Consider the following 20,197-nt stretch of genomic DNA (forward strand, 5'->3'; position numbering starts at 1 on the left):
ATCCGCGGGACCGGGGACCTCCCGCAGGCTGCCGCCGGATCCGCGGGACCGGGGACCTCCCGCAGGCTGCCGCCGGATCCGCGGGACCGGGGACCTCCCGCAGGCTGCCGCCGGATCCGCGGGACCGGGGACCTCCCGCAGGCTGCCGCCGGATCCGCGGGACCGGGGACCTCCCGCAGGCTGCCGCCGGATCCGCGGGACCGGGGACCTCCCGCAGGCTGCCGCCGGATCCGCGGGACCGGGGACCTCCCGCAGGCTGCCGCCGGATCCGCGGGACCGGGGACCTCCCGCAGGCTGCCGCCGAATCCGCGGGACCGGGGACCTCCCGCAGGCTGCCGCCGGATCCGCGGGACCGGGGACCTCCCGCAGGCTGCCGCCGAATCCGCGGGACCGGGGACCTCCCGCAGGCTGCCGCCGGATCCGCGGGACCGGGGACCTCCCGCAGGCTGCCGCCGGATCCGCGGGACCGGGGACCTCCCGCAGGCTGCCGCCGGATCCGCGGGACCGGGGACCTCCCGCAGGCTGCCGCCGGATCCGCGGGACCGGGGACCTCCCGCAGGCTGCCGCCGGATCCGCGGGACCGGGGACCTCCCGCAGGCTGCCGCCGGATCCGCGGGACCGGGGACCTCCCGCAGGCTGCCGCCGGATCCGCGGGACCGGGGACCTCCCGCAGGCTGCCGCCGGATCCGCGGGACCGGGGACCTCCCGCAGGCTGCCGCCGGATCCGCGGGACCGGGGACCTCCCGCAGGCTGCCGCCGGATCCGCGGGACCGGGGACCTCCCGCAGGCTGCCGCCGGATCCGCGGGACCGGGGACCTCCCGCAGGCTGCCGCCGGATCCGCGGGACCGGGGACCTCCCGCAGGCAAGCTGCCGTGCTTGGGGTGGCTAAATACCTAGAGCCGCCCCTGCTCGGGGCCCCCAATACAAGGTGGGGCAGACGGTTTAGCATAAGTAGCTAACACACGTTTCAAGGGAGCATTCAAGGTGAAGTGGCCTGTTAACAGTCTCTAGTCAGCTGAGGGGTTGTTAGCGGGTCACAGGTTGTTGTAATAAGCCATAAATCCAGTGTCTCTGTTCAGTCTGTGAGTTATAGTGTCTATAGGGTGACCAGATGTCCCAATTTTATAGGGACAGTCCTGATTTTAGGGTCTTTTTCTTATATAGGCTCCTATATAGCCCCCACCCCCTGTCCCGATTTTTCACACTTGCTGTCTGGTCACCCTAAGTGTCTAGCAAAGTTCCCAATTTAAGCTCCCAGGCTTGTCTTTTGAAGGTATTGTGCAGGTTTCCTTAGAGCACAAAGACTGAGAGGTCAGAGGTGGAGTGATCGCTTTGTGAGAAGTGTTCACCCACAGGTGATGAGGTGTTTGTGATTTATCATTTTCCTGTGTGAGGTACACAGACAGCTCAGTGATTGTCTAGTTGCACCTTCATAGTTGCTATTGGAGCATGTAGGGCACTGGCTGAGGTACACCACGTGTTGTGAAAGGCATGCGTAGGACCCCTGGATCTTGAGTTGGGGGTTGGGGGTGTTGCTCATCCTACCAGTACAGATATGTCTGCAGGTTTTGCATCTGTTGCCTGGAAGGGTTTGGTGCTGTGCTGGGGTGTCCTGGTCTGTTGGCAGCTTGTTTCTGACGATGAGCTTGGGAAGTTGTTTGAAGGCCAGAAAAGGGGTTTTGGGAAAGGTTTCTTATGGGATGGGGTCCCCATTGAGTATGGGGTGTTGTTATTTGATACCTCATGTGGGTTGGTAGGTGACAACTCGGGGTGTGCGGTCGGAGGTGGTTTTAGTTCTGTATTGAAGCAGGTTCTCTCAGGCAGGGCTTTGGAGCGGAGCCTGGAGCTGGAGCATGGAGCAGCTCTGGAGCAGTGGAGCTGCAGGTTTTTGCCTGGAGCTGGAACGGAGCCGGAGCACTGCTCCAAAGCCCTGACTTTCAGGATATTTAGGAGGCTCATTCCATGGGACGCAGGCAGAATCCTCTGCTGATTGGAACTGTACCATTAGGAGCTCTTATGCCTCATCCCAGCCCTGGACAGAAGAAGGAAGGGATGGACTGAGCCAGGGACAGGGAGACAGGCCCATACCGCTCCCCATTGCCTGGGGAACACTCCTGTTTGACTACAGGAGGGCAGGGGTAAGTTTGCAGCATTCCTTAGCAAATCAGTGGCTATTGCACTAGCTCAGGTTTCCCCCAGGGGGAGCTGAGGTGCCAGTGAAATATACTGTAAGAGCGTCAGGGACCAGCCAGGTAAAGTCCTGGCAGCTAAGAGATGGGCTGACTGCGGAGTTCTGCTGCATATTCTGGGCTGTCCTCAGCCTGGCCCTTGCCACCATCTGGGCCAAATCCTTAAGGAGCAGGGTGCCCCCCGTCGTGCCCGCCAGACATGCTCACCCTGCTGCCTAAAAAGGGGAAGCTCTGAGCTAATGAACTGGCACCCAGTTTCACTCCTCAGCATGACTACAAGGTCGTAGTGAAAGCCATCTCCCTGATCCACCCCAAGACAGACCGTCTTCAATAACCTCCAAGAGAAGAGACCTAAAGGACCGGTAGCAGCAGGGTCCCAAGTACGACTAGCTCCTTCTACCTGGGTCCCCAAAACCTGCTGAGGCAGTGGGGCTGATGGCATTACCACTTGCTCCAGAACGTACCCATACATCCCGGCCCGGCAAGCGGAGGGATACCAAGTGGGTGTATGACTAATGCCCGTTCTGTGCACACATTGGGCTCTAGACAGACTGTGCTGCCAGGGGAATTTAACCTACTGTGAGACTTTACTGTTATTGATCCTACAACATCCCAAACTGGGGCTGCTTGTCACATAACAAGGCAGATCCATGTCCCAGGGGATCACAATTGAAATAGACAACTCACTGATGAAGGCAGGGAGGGGAAGAGATGGCCTTTGGGCCAGAAGATGCATTGGACAGACTGCCCTGCTTTCCAAACTGCTGTGCTACAGTGGTGTCTGCACATGGTGTAATCAGCACGGAGGTGTGGGAGTGCGTGTGTTTGTGAGCACTACCTAGTGCAGCTTGAAATTGTGTAAAGGCTCTTGTGCAAACTGGATCTCTCAACATGTTATGGCATCAACCCCAGAAAACTATAGTCACACAGAGAGCCAAGACAGAGAGGGGGGAAGGGAAGATGCGTTTTACTGAGGAGATTTTAAAAGAGATGGGGAGTTGCTGAGGGAAATTTTGTGTGCACACAGTTGCAAGTGAGTTTGTGTTAAGAGACTTACAGGCCATTTCAGGGCTGCAGAATCAGCAGGATGTAAGAACGCTTTGGCCAGACCTCCTTCCACCCCAGATCCATCCCTCCCTCCTCTGGCTCTTCCAGCCCCAGATGCTTCCTGCACTGGGGAAGGGGGCATGCTGTGGAGCTTGGTGGCAGGGCAGCTCAGAGCCTATGGGACTAGGGTATTCCTCAGGGAAGCTCAGGCCTTTGTTTTGCCCCTTGCAGGCAATGCTGATGTGCCCCTCCCTGGTGCCTAATTGAGCAACCCCAACCATTTAAAAATTGAGTCAGGCCCCAGTAAATCAGGCTCTTGGCTTCACAATGGTGAGCTGCTCAGAACCAGTAGCCATAGTCTCTGCCTGGAGGCAGGCGTGTGTCGCATAGCGCGTGTAATTACTGAGTTAGTGCTTTGCTTGGGTCCCTGTTTTGGAATGAACTCGGCTGGTGCTTGCATCCTTGTCTCTGCTGCAACCATCATCACACCCCAGAATCCCGACTCCCTGAGCTGGTGACAGCTGGGGAGGGGACACAAAGGAACAAAACCAGGCCCCAGCTGGGAGTGAGCAGGTCTGATTCAGAGGCATTGATTATGTCACATTTCATGACTAAAGCAGGCAGGTGCGGCAAGGAGAGAGCTCATCCCTGTGCTGTGCTCTGTGTAACTGACAATGGGAGCAGCAGAGGCTCCCTGGGATTCCCTTTGAAACACCTCAGCTGCCTTCCCCTGTGAGCTGGTGAAACCCAGTGAGCCAGGCTGGCTGCAGCTGAAGAATGTTTAGCAAAAAGCCCTTGTGCTACCCCACTCCCCCAGCACAATCAGGGCTCTGCATGCAGCCTCCTCTCAGGCAAGGCCAGATTCTAAAATTACTGCTGCTGATTAAAGGGCTGTCACTGATCTCGCCCACATATTCTCAGCAATCAAGACTTCCATGGAGAAGTGGGAGAGGTGCCACTTAGTCTGGTGTTGACAACATGGTCTTTATAAACGGAGCAAAGGGCCTGGAGGGAGCCCCTGCGGTTCCATTGCCACGAGACCCTGTCATTGCAGCTCAGTAATGTGTGAACAGGAATGCTAGGTGTGCTTCCAGGCTCTGAACTGTGCAGGGCTGGAAATTCTGGATGCTTCATACAATCAGATGTTTCATCCCTGGCCAGTTCTGTTTCCTGTCATCAACTTCAATGGGTTTCACAATGCGAATCCCGATGATACATGTCCAGTGCCGAGCCCCAGGGCTGTGGAGCAGACAAGTCCTGGCAGCACTGAACTCCTCACGTACACCTTCTGCGGAGAGCCAGGGCCTGTCACCATGCTCCACCAGGGCCAAGCATACATGCAGGTGGCTCGTATTGCAGCAAGGTGAGCCTGGCTCTCCCCACTGATGACTGAAGCAGATCACAATTTCCTGCTTGTGAGGTCCCTTCCCCTTTTAAGCTGTAGATTTTCTCCTTTAGGGAGTGGGCTGTGAGGCCAAGCATCATTTCACCTTGGAACGGACTGTGACCCTCAGGGACACAGGCTCCCTGCTGCTATGGCTGTAATAAAGGACACACACTGCCCACAAGTGGATGTGGTGACACTGCCCCCGTAATAGCTGGAGGCATGGCTTGAAGCAGCCTGCAGTGCATGTGTCCCTGCCTAGCTCTGCCTGTACCCTGGCAACCTTCTGTGGGGACAGAGCTTGTTCATGGCAGAAATTCCAGCACCCAGAGGGGATGGGAGCAGCTCTGTCTAACTCAGGGGTCGGCAACCTTTCAGCAGTGCTGTGCTGAGTCTTCATTTATTCACTCTAATTTAAGGTTTCGTGTGCCAGTGATACATTTTAACGTTTTTAGAAGGTCTCTCTCTATACGTCTATAATATATAACTAAACTATTGTTGTATGTAAAGTAAATAAGGTTTTAAAAATGTTGAAGAAGCTTCATTTAAAATTAAACTAAAATGCAGAGCCCCCCGCACTGGTGGCCAGGACCCAGGCAGTGTGAGTGCCACTGAAAATCAGTTCACGTGCTGCCTTCGGCACCTGTGCCATAGGTTGCCTACCCCTGGTCTAACTCCTCCAGTAATAGTACTTGTCCTCTACCCATCTCTAGCACCTGCCGGCCAAGGGCTCCAAGCACATTGGGAATGTCTATTCGTAAAGCTTCATAATCCCCCCCGAAGGGAAGGATTGTTATCACCTTTGTGCAAGAGCCCAGCGTTCTGGTGCCGGGTGTGAGCACGGGGCTGGCAGAGAGGCCGAGGGGGCACGAAGACTGAATACTTGGTTTGCTCCCTAACGTCTAGGGAGGGGCTCATAGCATGGAGCAGGTGTGGATGCCGGCAGTATCCGGTGGGCTGCATCTGCTCCCAGTCAAGCCCACCGTGACCCAGCACCTTGGCGTCAGCAGCAGCGTTGCCCAGGGTTAGTGTATTTCTAGCTGCCTTGGATGTGCTGGAGCAGCTGGAAGGAGGGAGTGCAGGGGGTGCTCTGGGGCAGGCAGCTCGCTGCAGAGCTTGGCAAGGAGGGGTTAGGCAGGCGAGGGTTTCCCCCAGCCCAGGGTCTCTCCAGTTACAAGTGAAGGGCACTGCAAAGTGGGGCTGAGCGGGGCTCTGTGGATCGGAGCCTCCACGTGCCTTCCCGGAGGTGCCTGCAGGCAGAGGCGGTGCTAACGGAGGTGGGGGGGCGCTAACCAGGAATATTCCCCCCCCCCCCATGAAAAGCGAATAGGGGCCCCCGGAGCTGCCGGGGGGGGGCTCTAAGCAATCGCTTAATCTGCTCCCGCCTGCAGGGCTACCGGGCTGTAGGAGCCAGCAGCTACTGCCCTGCGGGGGCGTCCAGCCGCCGGCCCCGCCCCCCTTTCAAACCGCGGCGGGCAGCGGCCCCGGGGGCTCGCGGGGCGGGGCTGGCAGGCAACGCGGGGCCCCGCCTCCGGGCCGCGATCCAGGCCGGGCTTTGGGTTCCCAGAGCAGCGGCGGCGGCGGGCGGGAGCCGCGTCCAGGCCGGGTTTTGCTGCTGCCCCGGCCGCGCTGGTGCAGCCGCGTGGAGCCCGCGCCGCGAGCATGGTGAGTCCCGGGGCCGCCCGCGGGGCACGTGTCTGCCGAGCCCCGGGCCCCGCATCCGGCTGGGGGCTGGCCCGGCCCGGCCCCGCAGGAGACTGGCTGTGTCCGGGGTGTGCTGAACCCCGCAGCGCGTGAGCGGGGCTGGCCCGGCCCGGCTCGGCTCGGCCCGGCCCCGCAGGAGACTGGCTGTGTCCGGGGTGTGCTGAGCCCCGCAGCGCGTGAGCGGGGCTGGCCCGGCTCGGCTCGGCTCGGCCCGGCCCCGCAGGAGACTGGCTGTGTCCGGGGTGTGCTGAACCCCGCAGCGCGTGAGCGGGGCTGGCCCGGCCCGGCTCGGCTCGGCCCGGCCGGAGACTGGCTGTGTTCGGGCCGAGCAGGGTGGGAGCGCGGAGCCGGTGCGGGTGCCCGTGCCCGGGGCTGTCGGCAGCGAATCCCCGCTGCGGAGCGGTTCGAAGGCCGGGGAGGCGCTGGGCGTCTCGGGGCTGAGCTGGTTCGGCCGCGCGTTCCGGGGTTCCGGAGCGGGGTCCCGGGGGCGGTGCTGTGCCCTGGCCCGCACCCAGTGGAGCCGGCGAGCTGGGCCGGACCGGACCGGGACGGGATTGGAGCAAGGCCGTTTCTCTGTCGCTATTGCTAGTGCCCGTGACTCCTGCTAGGCAGCCGCCCACCCCCCGACCCAGCGCTGCTGGAGGAGACCCATCCCCGGCTGTTGGCTTGAGATCTGATCCGAATTAGCCGTGGTCCCAGGTGCCCCCACTGGCTCCGAGTTGTGCACGGCCTGAGCCCCGCGCCGTGAATGCGCCACTCCGCTGCCAGGGCTGCTCTGGTCACTTCAGGTTCTCTGCGGCCTCAGCACTGGGATAGCTGAGACTAAGATTTTTAAAACAGGCTCTTTCCTCTCTGGCCATATGAAAGATCCTGCACGTGGGGGAAAACAGCAACTGCCCAGGGGAGACAGGTGAACTGACTGTACCAGGTGCTGTCAGAATGTTTCCTTCTCCTCCAGCTCCTGTTCTGAGCTGTTACCTGCGGCAATAGGACCTGAGCAGTGTTCAGACAGGAGCGTGGCTCTGGAGCGAAAGGTGACCCCCTTCAGCAAGAATGTGTCTGTGTTTCAGCATGGATTGCTTTCACGGAAATACCTGCCTGGTCTGTGGTGCGTGGGGACCCGGCAGGAACACCAGCCCTTTCTGCCCTGCTCTGACCTCAGCTCCTCAGCCTCTTTGCATGGGCCCCTGACACGGGATGCTCAGGGTTGATGGGGTTGGGCAGTGAGGGCTAGCTGACTTGGGCTCTTGGCTTATTCAGCATGTGTTGGGGTTTGCTAGGATTTTACACTTGAAGATCCCCCACCTGTCCCCGCAGGTGTGTTCCTCGTGCTGAGCACTGCTGGTCATTTTAGAGCTCAGGTGATCTGCGGTCCCCATCAGCCCAGTGTTGTCTTCCCGTCACCGTTGTGAAGTGGTGTGTCTGTGGAACTCAGGTTACAGAACCTGCTGGTGGGGCTCTGTTGCACATGGTGTCTGACAGCAAGGCCTTGGCAAGAGGAGGGGATGCGGGGTAGTGGCGGGAGTCGTTCTCGGCACGTGTGGTATGAGTATGGGTGGCTGATTGCTTTGTCCGGAGCTGGAACCGTTCCTAGGCTGTGCTGTGCTTTGGGACTCCGTGTGGGAGAGCAGCTGGGGTACTTGAGATCTGGCACAAGAAGCCAGGAAACACCGGCCGTTTTCATGGTCTGGCGCTTCTGCCTCCGCTTGCCACAGGCATCCTGTGGCTGCCCATGGAGGTGCCCATCCTCACTTAGGGGTTGATGATGTTTGGGGGTTCCTGGTTCTTCCTGTTGGAGTAAGAAGGGATGGGCGGCCCCATGCTGAGCCTCCTGTCGCTGCTCGGCACCTGGGGGTGGTAAATAGCAGCTGGCTCTGGGGGCAGGGAGGTGGAGCAGCAAGTGTCTAGCGCAGGGGGTTCTCAGACTGCACTGCACTGAGACCCCCTTCTGACAACAAACATTACCACATGACCCCAGGAGAGGGGATTGAACCCTGAGCCTGCCTGAACCCCACTGCTGCTGCCCAAGGGCTCCAGTCTTAGGCTGGGGGCCTGTAATCTGAGTCTTGCCCTCCTGGGTGGTGGGGTTTTGGCTTTGGTCCCGGACCCCAGTAAGTCTAAGCCAGCCCTGGTGACCCCATTGGTCTCGTGTTTCCAGCCTGTGCTGAGATTCTTGTCAGGTTTTGGAGAATAACCCCCAGCCTCCCTGCCCGGGACAGACTCCCTGGGGCTGCTGGAGTCTTGCTCTTCATTGTGGCTCAAGGGCATGGGGAGGAAGCCTGGCAAAGCCAGTCTCTAGGAGCCAACAAAGCCCATCTCCCTGGGGTCTTCAGGACTCAGGGGATTGGGCCATTTCCTTCCAGGTTGCTGGCATGAGTGCAGCCCAGACTGCAGGCTTGGTGGCCTGTGTGAAGTGCTGGGGCGGGGGGGGGTCAGGTAGTCCCCTAAGCCCTGAAAGCTGAATCTAATTTTCAAAAACTCCATCTTAAGCATGGGTTGCAGAGCCTGCCCCTGTGGGTACAGCCACTGCTTGAACCCTGCTCTGGGCTCTTCGCTGGCCAGCTCTAAATCCCAGGTTACGTTGTACTGGCAGCATCTTCCCAGCAGATGCCACCGGGCTGAAGTGTTCCAGCTGTGTGGCCATGGGATGGAGCTGGTTTCCCATCCTGCCTCAATGCCTCCCACCCCACTCCCATGCTGCTCCAGGGCAGCTTGTGTCATCACATGGCTGGTCCCCATTTGTCCCTGCCCCCCAAGCACAGCACTTCTGGGTGGATGGCACCTTCCCTTGGAATGTAGCCCCAGCCTCACTGCCCCTCTGTGAGTCATGCTGTGGCTGTGACCCTGGGGAGGTGTCTATGGTTTAATTCCACCCAGGGTTTCTCCCCCAGTCCCGGTGCCTGTCTCTTTTGTTACTGCAGACACAGGCTGTGCTGATGCCTGCCTCTCCAGAGCCAGGGCAGGGTACCAGGGCCCTGCCTGCTCCTGATGAAGTTGTGGCCAAGCTCCCATTGAATCCAGCTTCTGCGGCACTGCACGCGCCCTTCCTCAGGCTCACTCTGCGGGATGCGTGTGCAGCCACTGCACTGACTCGCCCGGTCCGGAAGGGCCGTTCCAGCCCAGTGGGGTTGGAGCCCAGCAGGTGCCAGAGGCTGATTTGAAAGGCACTTCCAGACCAATCGGGATACAGGCCCAGGTCCTGGCAAGACTCTGGACTCCAGAGGGGCTGGGGCATTTCCCATTGGCACCTGGAGAGAGCTGATATCCTTGCTTTGTGGCTGCCAGGGCAGTGCTCTGATGGCTGTGCAATGGACAAACCTCACTAACCAGCTGCCACCCAAGGAAGGGGCTGGGGCATCACTCACTGAGCGTTCCCAGGAGCTCCTGGACCAGGTGAGAATGTTCCTCAGGTCTGTGTGTCATGGATACCTTCAGGCTGCTCCCAATCTGTCTGTGCAGCAGAGGCTGGGAGTTAGCCAGGCCTCCTGTGGCTGTGATCTCTGCAGTGCTAAGCGGGACTGGTGCGGCTCACCTCCCAGGAACAGCGAGGTGCTTTGGGGACCAAAGTAGGTGTCTCAGTAAGGGATGTTCTCCCCTTGCAGTAAGTTCTGCCCCAGTGTGACATTAGGGGGTGATGTGCTGCTGCTGTGCTCTTCCAGGGGTGATGTCAAATGGCACCTGATTGCTTGGGATCATTGTATCCGTAGCCAACATCATGAGAAGCTGGCTGGACAAAGCCAACTCAGAAAACCGCTGAGCCTGAGTCGTCTCCACACTGCGGGATTGAGCGAAGCCATGAAGGAACGGGGCCAGCCGCCCCGTGGAGCAGGGGGCTCCTCACAGCCCCAGGTGCTGTGGTTACAGCTGTCTGTCCTAAGGCATCACAAGGTGGTGTGTGGAGGAACACAGCCTGGCCTCCGCCTCCCCTCTGGGGTTCTGGGCTCAGCTGAGTCCCCTGGAGGGTAGCCCAGTGCTGCTGGCTCAGCCCTGGGAGCACATGGAGCCGTAGATGGGAGGGCTGTCTGACAGAGGGACCATTCTGACCATGCAGGCGGAGCCCCTGTGGAGCACAGACGGTGCAACCCCTCCAGGTTCCTGCGGCCAGCCCAGAACTGGGTGAGCTTGAGTGGCCCTTTTAGAAAGAGATGCTCAGTCTCGATTTAGAGCCTCCAGTGGTGGAGAATGAACCCTGCAAGCTGCGCCAATGGTTAATTCCCCTCCCTGCCCCGTGTTCAGGCTGAAGTGTTTCACTCCTGTGTGAAAGCGTGTGGGGTTACCCTAGGGCCCAAGGAGAGTGGCTGTGTCCCGGCTGGGGCCGAGAGTTGCTTTCCAGTGCAACACACCTGGAAATCCAGCTCAGGTCCCAACCCCTCAATGGGGGTGTGTACAGGGTTGTTCTGGAGTGGGCCACCCCACTGACATGGCTCACCCAGGGAGGCTCCCCACAAAAGAGAGCAAGGGGCCAGTGGGCCGAGAGGCCTGGAACTACATGGTGCCCACCCCTGCCATGTTCCCCATAGGCAGCCAAAAAGCCCCTTCTAAGAAGGGGAGGAGGCAGTGGGCTGGCACCTGGGTACCACTTGCCTTGGTCTCCCAGATCAGAGCTGTGCACTTGCAGGGAGATGCCGACTGGGCAGTGGTGTTAGTGGCATCTCGGGTACAGGGAGGAGATTGGGCCCAGAGCTCCTGCAAGCTGAGCTGCTCCGTGGACCATCCCTGGTCCATAGAGGCAGTCTACCCCTTCTTGGGGTGCTTGTGTGGGTCTTAGGGGGAATCGGCTGTGGGGTCTGCTGCTGGAGAATCTGGTGCTTGAGGTGCAGGGAGCCCTGAGGAGCGAGAACCCTTGCAGACCCTTTGAGCTCCCAGCTCCCCTGAGGAGCGTGGCTCCCTCCTCCACGGGTTAGAAGCCATATGCAGGTGGCTCGTGGGAGCAGATGCTGGGTTCCCTAGGAGGGAGATAACCTTGCAGGGCAGGAGCGGTCAGACCGGTTTGTGTGTGACAGTGATTAAAGGGGAGTTGTTTGTTTACACAGCGCCTGGTGCAGAGAGCTGGGGTGTTACACCTGAGCTGGGAGCGCCCTTGGGCCAGGGCAGTGCCTGACCCAGGGCCCTCAGCAGGGATCTGTCGGGCAGTGGCAGTGCTGGGCTTGGAGCAGGCTGTCCCCCAAGCTGCAGTGGTGCTGAGACTTGTAACAGGTTCCCAGCCGTGGGCCTTGGACAGCTTCACCTCTCCACCCCCGTACTTGGATGGCCTGTTCTCACTGGGGCTCTGAAGGAAAGGTCTCTCCCCCCGCCCCCCAGACACTCGGGTATCCAGGCTGAGTGTTCGAGGACAAGTGGGTGAGAGTGATGGCACAGGCTGTGCTTTCCCGGCACGGGCAGCCTGGCAGCCCTGCTGTTCCCGTGGGAGCCTTCGCTCCCAGCGTAGCCTGTTCGTTTTTGGCTGTCAAGTGACGTTATTCCAGGGCTGGTTGGTCTTTGCTGGGCAAGTCATTTAACTGCTTTGTCTCAAGTTCCCTGTCTGTAAAATGGGGCCTCTAGCGAGCTCTGCCCCCAGTGGCTCTGCAGGCTTTGGCTGCCTGTCCCAGCGAAGAGCAGAGGGAGGGCGTTGGAGGCAGGGCACAGAGAGCAAGCCCCTGGAGACTGCCTTTGCCAGTGGATTTGGGTGCCCGAGGCAAAGCGTGAGCCTGCAGTGAGTGGGCAGCAGCCTCTGGGGGCATTGGGGTGAGTTCCGCAGTCCAGGGCAGGTGGAAATGCTGCCCAGAGCAAGGAGCTCTCCCAGCCGGGCACTCTGCATCATGCTGGTTCTCAGGCCGGGGGCTGGGTTCTCTGTGCTCCCTCCTGGTGCGGCGGCAGGCCATACAGCTGACTGGGCTTGCTGTACCCACTGCTGTCCAGGGTTGAAGGGCAGGGAACAGGCAGCTGCTCCCTCAGCGCTGGAGCCAGCCCGGGGAGTGGACTATGTTGGGGATGATGCTGTGGTCAGTAGCCCTATGCACTGAGGGGGAGGACTGACCACTGCCCTGGGTAGCGCTGGGGAGGGAGGGGCTGTTCTGACCCACTGCGCCTCATGGGAAGGGTGAGGGGCTTGTTAGTTGCTAAGCAGCATTGTCAGTTTCCTCCTGGGCTTCCTCCCCACAGGGCAGTGTGTGCAGCCTGGAACCTGCTAAGGAAACTGCCACTTCCTGCCTCCTGTCCTTCCTGTTCCTGCCTCCCCCACTGGTGCCACCTGGCCTGTGCCCCCCAGGCCACAGCATCTGTTTCCGTTCGCTGCCTGGAATGGAGTGTCTCAGCCCTTCCCCTCCTCAGGCTTCAGCCTCTGCTGCTGTCTGGAGGAGCTGGACGCTTCGCCCCGTGCTCATCCTCGAGGGGATGGGGTGGGGTGGGGGGGACAGGACAGGGAGCGCAGGCCATGGGGCCTTGGGTATGTGCAGCCCTGGACTGCCATTTGCCTTGCTCCTCTTGGTGCAGCTGGTCAGGCCCAGAAGGTTGAGGTGGGGCAGGAACCCTGTGGGCGGGGGAAGGGATAGCTCAGTGGTTTGAGCATTGGCCTCCTAAACCCAGGGTTGTGAGTTCAATCCTTGAGGAGGCCACTTAGGGATCTGGGGCAAAAATTGGTCCTGCTAGTGAAGGCAGGGGGCTGGACTCGATGACTTTTCGAGGTCCCTTCCAGTTCTAGGAGATTGGTATATCTCCAATTATTACCTTTTATTACCTGTTCTGAGCCCATGGGACTTGGCAAGAGTTTGTCCATTGAGTGCAGTGGGGTCAGGACCAGATCCCAGTGGAAAAAGTTTCTGGCTCATGTGGGGAGCTTCTGCCCAGCCAGACTTTCCATCCTAGCTGCAGCAGAGCCCTTCTGCCCTGAGGGACTGTCTGGGGGCACCTTGCATCCGTCGCCTGTGGGCTCTGGCATTGCGCCATCATTAGGGCAGCACTTGGCATGATCAGTGACCCAACCTCCGGCGAAGAGCCGTGTCTCCCCTGCAGGGGCTTCCCCTGGTATCTTGCACTCGCACCTCAAGGCTGAAAGCTGCTGGGCTTCTTTCCCCCAGCTCCTGAGCTGGGCTCTGGGTCTTCCTCAGAAGAGAAAGGAGCTGAACTAAGGGGGAGGGGGGAGGTGCTGGCCTGACAGCCCCGGGGGAGCCAGTCATGCCCACAGCGGGTGCAGCTCAGACAGGAACGCTGCCCCCTCCTTGGGAGCCAGGGGGTAGCAGCCTCTGTAGCCCAGCCAGCCCTTAGCCCCTCTGCTGTGGCTGCTAACAGGGAGCTAAGCTGGATGCTGGATTTTGTGCTACTGAGACCCCAGTTTGCTGGCCCCAGAACAGCCGTGGAGGGTGTCGTCTGCCCTGCTGGGCTGGATCCCCCACACCCCCTGAGCCGGTCTGAGGAGCCCCGCCCAGGTGGGCGACAGGAGCTCTGGAGCTTGCCTGCCTGGCTGGGTGGCATGTGCTTGTTTTGGTTTCCCTCCCCAGCACCTCAGGCAGGAGGAGGAGCTGGGTGTGGGAACCACCACGTCAGGCAGGAGGGAGCAGTTCAGCCTTGGCTGGGTGGCAAGGCAGATCGACTTCCATCCGGATCCTCCCAGCATGCTGCTCCCTGGGGCTTGGCTCTGGCTGCCTGGGGGGAGCAGGTCAGTGGCAGAGGACCCTGCTTTCTCTCTGGGGAAGATGCTAGTGTCTGGCTGGCTCCTGTTGGGGCTCCCGGCTCCAGAGGCTGAAGGAAGGCACCTGCGTCCTCAGCTTACAGGCCTGAAGGGAGCAGCTGGCTCCGTACAGACCCACTCCCACCAGAGGCTGCTTGTAGGCAGGGGGCGGGGTTCCCTGCATGGGGCCTTGGATGGTTCTTTGGGGCCCTGCTGTAAATGCTGGGAGTAGTAGTGGGCTCTGCATGACACAGGGAGATGTGGCCTCTCTGCCTCCCCTCTGGCTGTCTGGGCATCCGTGGGGATGTGGTGAGGGAGCCCTGCTCTCCCCCTCAGGGTGGGGCTGGTGGACATAGTGGCCCCTTTGCTGACTGTCTGTTCCCTCCTTTGGCAGTGCTGGTACCACACGTTGGTCTAATTCTCCATGGCAACAGCACAGGCCCCTCATGTGACCTGTGACCCTGGCAACTGCCTCCTTGACTCTTCCCTAGCCCCTGCGCCTGGGAGCTACGGCTGCGGCATGGGCAGCGTGGGCAGCCTGGTGGAGAAGCAGGACTTGACGCCCGTGGAGCTGCGGGCGGTGCTGGGGGGCTCGCGGGGGTTCCGGCAGCCGGACGGCCTGCTCCGGAAGGGCCCGAGCCAGCGGGAGCTCTTCAGCTACCTGCACAGCGCCAGGAAGGAGCCCCGGGCCGAGAGGAAGCACCAGGCGCTGGGGGCGTCCTGCAGCCGGGACTACGAGAGCGACCGTGAGAACCGGTCCCCTGACCGCTACCCCCGCGAGCACCACCGGGGGGCAGACTTCTCCAAGAGCTCGCTGCCGGAGCGGGGCCGCTTTGACAAGGTGAGGCCCCCGGGTGATGGGCTGGGCTGGAGCAGGCAATGTGGCTGGGGATCCGCGGGACTAGTTGTAAGGATGTTTCCCACAAGCGCGTCGCCCCAACCGCCCCTGAAATGCAGCTGCCTCTAGAGTGGAGTGCAGCCAGCAGACGGGAGCTGGCTGGCGCAGAACATGGGGGGGGGGGGGGGCCCTTACGGACAGTCCCCGAGTTCTTGGCAGGCCAGGTGGTGTTGGGCCCGTGTAACTGCTGTGACAGATGGGAGCTGCTGGGAGGTCCTCATACATAAACCTCATATCTGTGTCCAGGGCAAAGCCCTGAGCCACCCTGCAGCTGGGGACGCAGACTGGGGTGCCTCAGCTCTTCTCCCTGCTGAGTGGCTCTGCTGAGACCAGGTTGATCCTTGGCTCCCTTGTCTTTCAGTGTCGGATCAGGCCATCGGCTTTCAAGGCAGTGGCTGGGAAAGGCCTGGTCTCTATGCAGGGTCTGGCCTCATCTAAAGGGCAGAAGCTGTCGAAGAGCAATGGGAGCCTGCACACCCTCCTGTCCCAGAGCAGCACCAGCGCCTCCTCCCAGCATGGCCACATGCGCACCCACCTGCTGCACACCATCAGCTTAGACGAGGCCTCCAGTTCCAGCCACAACTCCATCCAGAGCTTCCCCATCTACCCTCCCCACTTCAAACCTGCCCAGGGCCAGTTCAGCGCCTCCATGGGCCACATCAACCACATTGGGGGCTCCCTTGACAGGGCCTCCTGGGGCCCCCGAGATCCCCTGGCAGTGGAGAAAACACCTCTGTCCTGCAAGAGCATGGCCACGCTAAGCCGTCTGCAAAGCTCCGGGGAGCCCCCACCCCCCTATGAGTTCACCTACTCCCTGGAGGACGTGGTGAAGCAGCTGGAGGACCGACTGCAGGAGAAGAGTGGGGAGCTGTGGCAGTTGAAGAGGAGCCTTAGTGAGACTGAAGACCCCTTCACACAGGTGAGTGCAGTGGGGCTGGCCTGAGGGTGCAGGGCCCTGGGCCTGCTTCCCACCCCCATCCCCCAAGCAGGGTTGCTAGTGTCTCATGTGTTGCCCCTGTGCTGTTGTCTTGGAGCTCACTGCATGCTGGGGTCTGTGCGTGGTCCATGATTCTCTGGAGTGCTGTGCTGGCAGTAGTGTGCCAGTGTGTTGTCTGGTGTGAGCAGAGTGGGGGAAGGGCATGTTCACCTCCAGAATCCAGTGACCTGTTGGGCAGTGGGGAGCTTGGGCTCTGCTGCGCCCAGTGCCAGAGCATCGGGGTTGCTCCAGAGAGATTGGACTGGAAGATCTCAATGCACAAGGAACCTTTTCCCCCTTGCACCAAGGGAAGGTGGCGGTGGGTGGACCATAGGAACAGCTGCCCAGCCTGTATCTGCTCTCTTGAAAAAATGGAGACATTTAGTTTCCAGACTATGTTTCAGAAGCTCATACTAGGGTGAGAATGGTTCCGTGCCGGGAGGTGAGCCCTGCTGTCCTGGCTGAATCCTGTTTGGAGATGGATTGTGTGTTGCTGGGGGGGGTTGGCTCTTAGAGCTGCTGCTCCCCATTCCAGTGTCATGGGGCCAGACTGCTCCCTGTGCTAGGCTTTGGTGTGACTTCCCTTTAACTAAGCCACCTCTAATCCACCATGGAGTTTGGGCAACTGCTCCCCACGGCAGGACTGGGATCTGGAGCAGCCTCGGATACTAACAAGCTGCTGGAGGGGGCTGGGCTGGGCTGCCTGGCACTTCACCCCAGGAGCTGGGCACAGACCTCTGCTTGTGCCAGCAGGTTTTCGAGGACAAACAACATCTGTGGATGGATGCACTGGATGAGCTGAAGCAGATGTATGTCGCCAAGCTGCAGCAGGTGACCCAGCAGGCCCAGCGCAGCCAGCGGGCGCTGCAGTTGCAGCTCTACAAAGCGCAGCAGGAGAAGAAGCGGCTGCAGGAGGAGCTGAGCCTACACCAGGGCCAGTGCGAGGAGCTGAGGCAGTGGCAGCAGCAGTGTGAACGTGTCAGCCCCAAACTAGAAGAGACCAGGTGGGAGGTGAGTAGAGGAGAGCCCTGCAGCTCTCCTCCACCCGTCCTAGTGGCCCTCGATCCCAGGGCTCCAACTGTACCATGCGCTGGGGCTTTTGTGGAGGAACTTTGGCTCAGGACGAGGCAGAGTCACTGTCATCTGTGACTTAATGCAGCTATGGACCTGGCTCTAGAGCCAAAAACCTAGTGACCCCCCTCCCCTTCCCGTCTCATCCTTCACACCCCTGCAAAGCCTCCATTTCCTGCCTGTGGGAATCCCGAGAGTTCTGCCTGGCATGGCTGCCCCGTGGCAGGTTTAACGCTCTATGCCCCTGCCTGGCAGAGTTGGGATTGAATGGGGGTTTCCTATCCAGATGCACCCAATGACTCTAACTTCCCCTCCTCCCCTTTTCCTGTGCATCTCATATCTTGCTCCGTCCCTCCCCACCCTTCCTCTGTGTCTCCTGCAGGTTTGTCAGAAGGCAGCTGAGATCTCACTGCTCAAGCAGCAGCTTCGAGACTCCCAGGAGGAGCTGGCCCAGAAACTCAGTGAGATCTTCAGCTTGAAGACCCAGCTGCGGGAGGCCCAGGCAGAGGTGCAAGCCAAGGACTCACAGCTGGCCCAGCTAGGGGACTCCTTCCAGGCCCCACCAGAGCCCAGCTCCTCCCTCCCTTTGGGGGATGCTCCCATGCCAGTCTGCCAGGACTTCTCTGGCTGTGAAACTGACGACTCCAAGTGTTGGGGTCTTCACAGCGAGAATGGGGAGCCCCCTGAGAGGCAGGTGGAGTGGCTGTGGGCAGAGCTGCTGCGTGAGCGGCGCCAGGGCCAGCTGAAGGCTGTGAACTTTGAGCTGGAGCGGAAAACCTGGCAGCAGGAGAAGGAGAAAGTGCTGCGCTACCAGAGGGAGATCCAGGCAAGCTACATGGAGATGTACCACCGCAGCCAGGCTCTGGAAAGGGAGCTGCGGCAGCTGCGGGCTGAGCCCAGAGATGCTGACGCAGACTCACCCTGGATCGAGAGAGTTGAGTCTTCAAAAATCTGAATGGGAAGCCAGCAGCCTGGACTGGGAAGGAGCAAGAGCTCTTGGGATGGTACCCAGGCTGCACCATGGACTGCTTGGGCTAGCCAAGGGAGCTTCTCCATTCAGACTGATGATGCTGTGAGCACTGCAGGTCCATCCCTGGGGGAGTGTCAGGAGCAAGTGTTACTTCTGCCTCTGCGGCAGGGATCTGTGCTCCAACAGCTGCCTTTGGCAGGGCAAGTTTGCACCATGATTTTTACTGTCTGGCAAACAGAAGCCCAGCATCAAGTGGGATTTCCTGTTCCTCCTCCCCATCCCCTGCTGCTTCCTACCCCAGCAAGGGCTCTGGCCCTGCTGGGGAGATGCCCAGCTTCCTCTCCTTACACTGTCCAAGCTGCATGCCTGCCAGTCTTGCTGCATGTCCTTCACACTGGGGCTGCACTGGCCGCAGCAGAGAAAACCTGCCCTGCTGTGCCTGTGCTGGGTGCCCATGCAGGTAACCTTGCCTTGGGGCTTGAGGCCTGGGAAATGTGACACACGGATGCTGTGGAGCACTTTCTGACGGGGCTTGAGCTGCCCTGGCACCTGGCTCTGCTGGAGAAAAGGAGAGACTATAGGGCTCATGCCCCGGGGGACAGGTGCAGGGGCTTTGCATGCCACCCAGGGCTGTGGCCTCTGTGCTGCTTTGGAGATAGAGAGGAGCTGGGTCAGTATCCTGACGTAGAGAAAGGGAGATGGAAAGCAGCTCCTGCCGGAGAGCATGCACCATCGCTCAGACCTATCCTTGCCCACCCTCCCCAGTTCTGGCCCAGCCAACGTCTGGGTATGAAGCTTTCCTGTGAGGCAGTAGCACATGCCTAGTGAAATGAGATAAATGAAGAACCTTTTCCCCCACTGGCCCGGCCCAGCCCAGGTGAGGGGAGGGATGGTGTAGAGCGAGTGCCCACAGGAGAGCACCTGGTGGGGTCACCGGCACAAGTGCAATTGGGGAAGGTGTGGTCAGCTTTCCCCCCATTCAGCTGCAGAGCACCCAGGGAAGCAGAGCCGCCTTTCACCAGAACGTAGGCTGTGGCTTGGTGCTGAGGGGTGGGCAGGGGCAGGCTAGCACCATGGGGTGAGGTGGGGGGCTGGCTGCTGGGTGCTCTGGATATGAAGGTCCAGGCCTGGCATGGCTCTGCTCAGCCTCTCCTAGAATAAATCTGAATTTGGTACTTCTGGCTCCTGTGGCTGCTTCTTTCTCTCCCTCCATGGGGGTGACCGCAGCGACTGGCCCTGGGTGCTCATGTGGGTGAGTTACAGGCCTCCCAGCTGACAGTGTGGGCAGCAGTGAAGCTGATATTTACTCTGCACCCCAGGAGGTTGCTGCAGCCAAAACTCCATTTGCTGCTGACCAGGGATGTTCAGCTCAAGGCAGGCAAGTCTGGGAAGGGGAGTAGTGATCCCAGCGTGGGGACCATGGGCCCAGTTTCTGAGAATGATGCAGACAGGGCTCCACTTACAGGAGCTGCCTGCTCCATTGTCTGTGTTCCTGCTGGAGCGGGGGCTCTGGTTTGTCTCTAATGGGCTGGCAGCGACATACTGCTCTTTAAGGTTAGACACAAGCCCCCACGAGCAGTCCTGGTGCAGCGCAACTCGCCTCTCCCAGCTGCAGGTTATCTGAGGGGTGGAGAGGAACCAAACTGGCTTCCTTGAGTTGATCTACTCAGTTCTGCTGGTCACAGGTGCTGGGGGGCTGGCAGGGTCAATCTCTCTGGCCTCGTTCTGGCAGCAACCTCGACTCTGCTTGGAACTGAAATACAAAGATGCCAACAGCTGTAGTACCCTCAACCACTGGCCAATGTCTCCTTTTTAAACCACTTCTTGTCATGGTGGTGCTTGGCATCTGTCCACGCCATCAACCTGGCTTGGCCTGCAGTGACTGAGGCTGTGCACACACAGCAGGCTCCTGGCTGCTTGGCTCTGAGGAGCTGGAGCCCGAGCCTGGGATCTGCTGCAGGTTTGTTATTCTGGGCCAGCTGGCTGTTGAAATCTCATTTGTTCGCTGGTGCCCACATCAGGCAGCAGGTTTACACCCAACAATTAGAGCCATGGGGAGGCGAGGTGGGACCCAGGAGAGGGCGGCACCAAAACTTGGCAGGGAAGCCAGAAACCAAGCTCCTGCCGCAGATGCCACAGGGCAGAGTGGTGGCGTCTCAGGAAGAACCGTGTTTAGATTATTGGGTTGGTGGTGAAACCGGTTTCCTGAATTCCACAACATTGATTCACGCTCTGAGAGAGGGGCCCAGCCGGTGTAGCTGTCATTGCTATGCTGCAGGGGCCCATCTCCAAACGCATGGCCGAGCAGCTCG

General features: G+C 60.0%; 1 protein-coding gene across 3 annotated transcripts; it reads left to right on the forward strand.

Annotated features, from left to right (window-relative positions):
• The first annotated feature begins 1,218 nt into the window (after positions 1 to 1,218).
• N4BP3 (NEDD4 binding protein 3) lies at positions 1,219 to 18,911 on the forward strand. Of its 3 annotated transcripts, none has more exons than XM_045025977.1 (5): positions 1,219 to 2,139; positions 14,365 to 14,811; positions 15,230 to 15,787; positions 16,598 to 16,855; positions 17,298 to 18,911. In XM_045025977.1, exons 2-5 carry the CDS (start codon positions 14,395 to 14,397, stop codon positions 17,868 to 17,870), a joined length of 1,806 nt encoding a protein of 601 aa, XP_044881912.1. In that variant the 5' UTR covers positions 1,219 to 2,139; positions 14,365 to 14,394; the 3' UTR covers positions 17,871 to 18,911. The 3 variants fall into 3 exon arrangements, with proteins under 3 accessions (XP_044881912.1, XP_044881911.1, XP_044881910.1); XM_045025976.1 differs by lacking the exon at positions 1,219 to 2,139 and adding an exon at positions 6,163 to 6,286; XM_045025975.1 differs by lacking the exon at positions 1,219 to 2,139 and adding an exon at positions 12,949 to 13,958.
• Positions 18,912 to 20,197: the final 1,286 nt, after the last annotated feature.

Source organism: Mauremys mutica, chromosome 8, assembly GCF_020497125.1.
Source record: "Mauremys mutica isolate MM-2020 ecotype Southern chromosome 8, ASM2049712v1, whole genome shotgun sequence".
Lineage (NCBI taxonomy): Eukaryota > Metazoa > Chordata > Testudines > Geoemydidae > Mauremys > Mauremys mutica.

Excerpts from the sequence above, each read along its gene's own strand:
- N4BP3 (XM_045025977.1), top strand. The coding sequence starts at position 14,395 with ATGGCAACAGCACAGGCCCCTCATGTGACCTGTGACCCTGGCAACTGC. Across the intron at positions 14,812-15,229 it reads AGCGGGGCCGCTTTGACAAG|TGTCGGATCAGGCCATCGGC; the intron begins GTGAGGCCCCCG and ends CTTGTCTTTCAG. Across the intron at positions 15,788-16,597 it reads CTGAAGACCCCTTCACACAG|GTTTTCGAGGACAAACAACA; the intron begins GTGAGTGCAGTG and ends TTGTGCCAGCAG.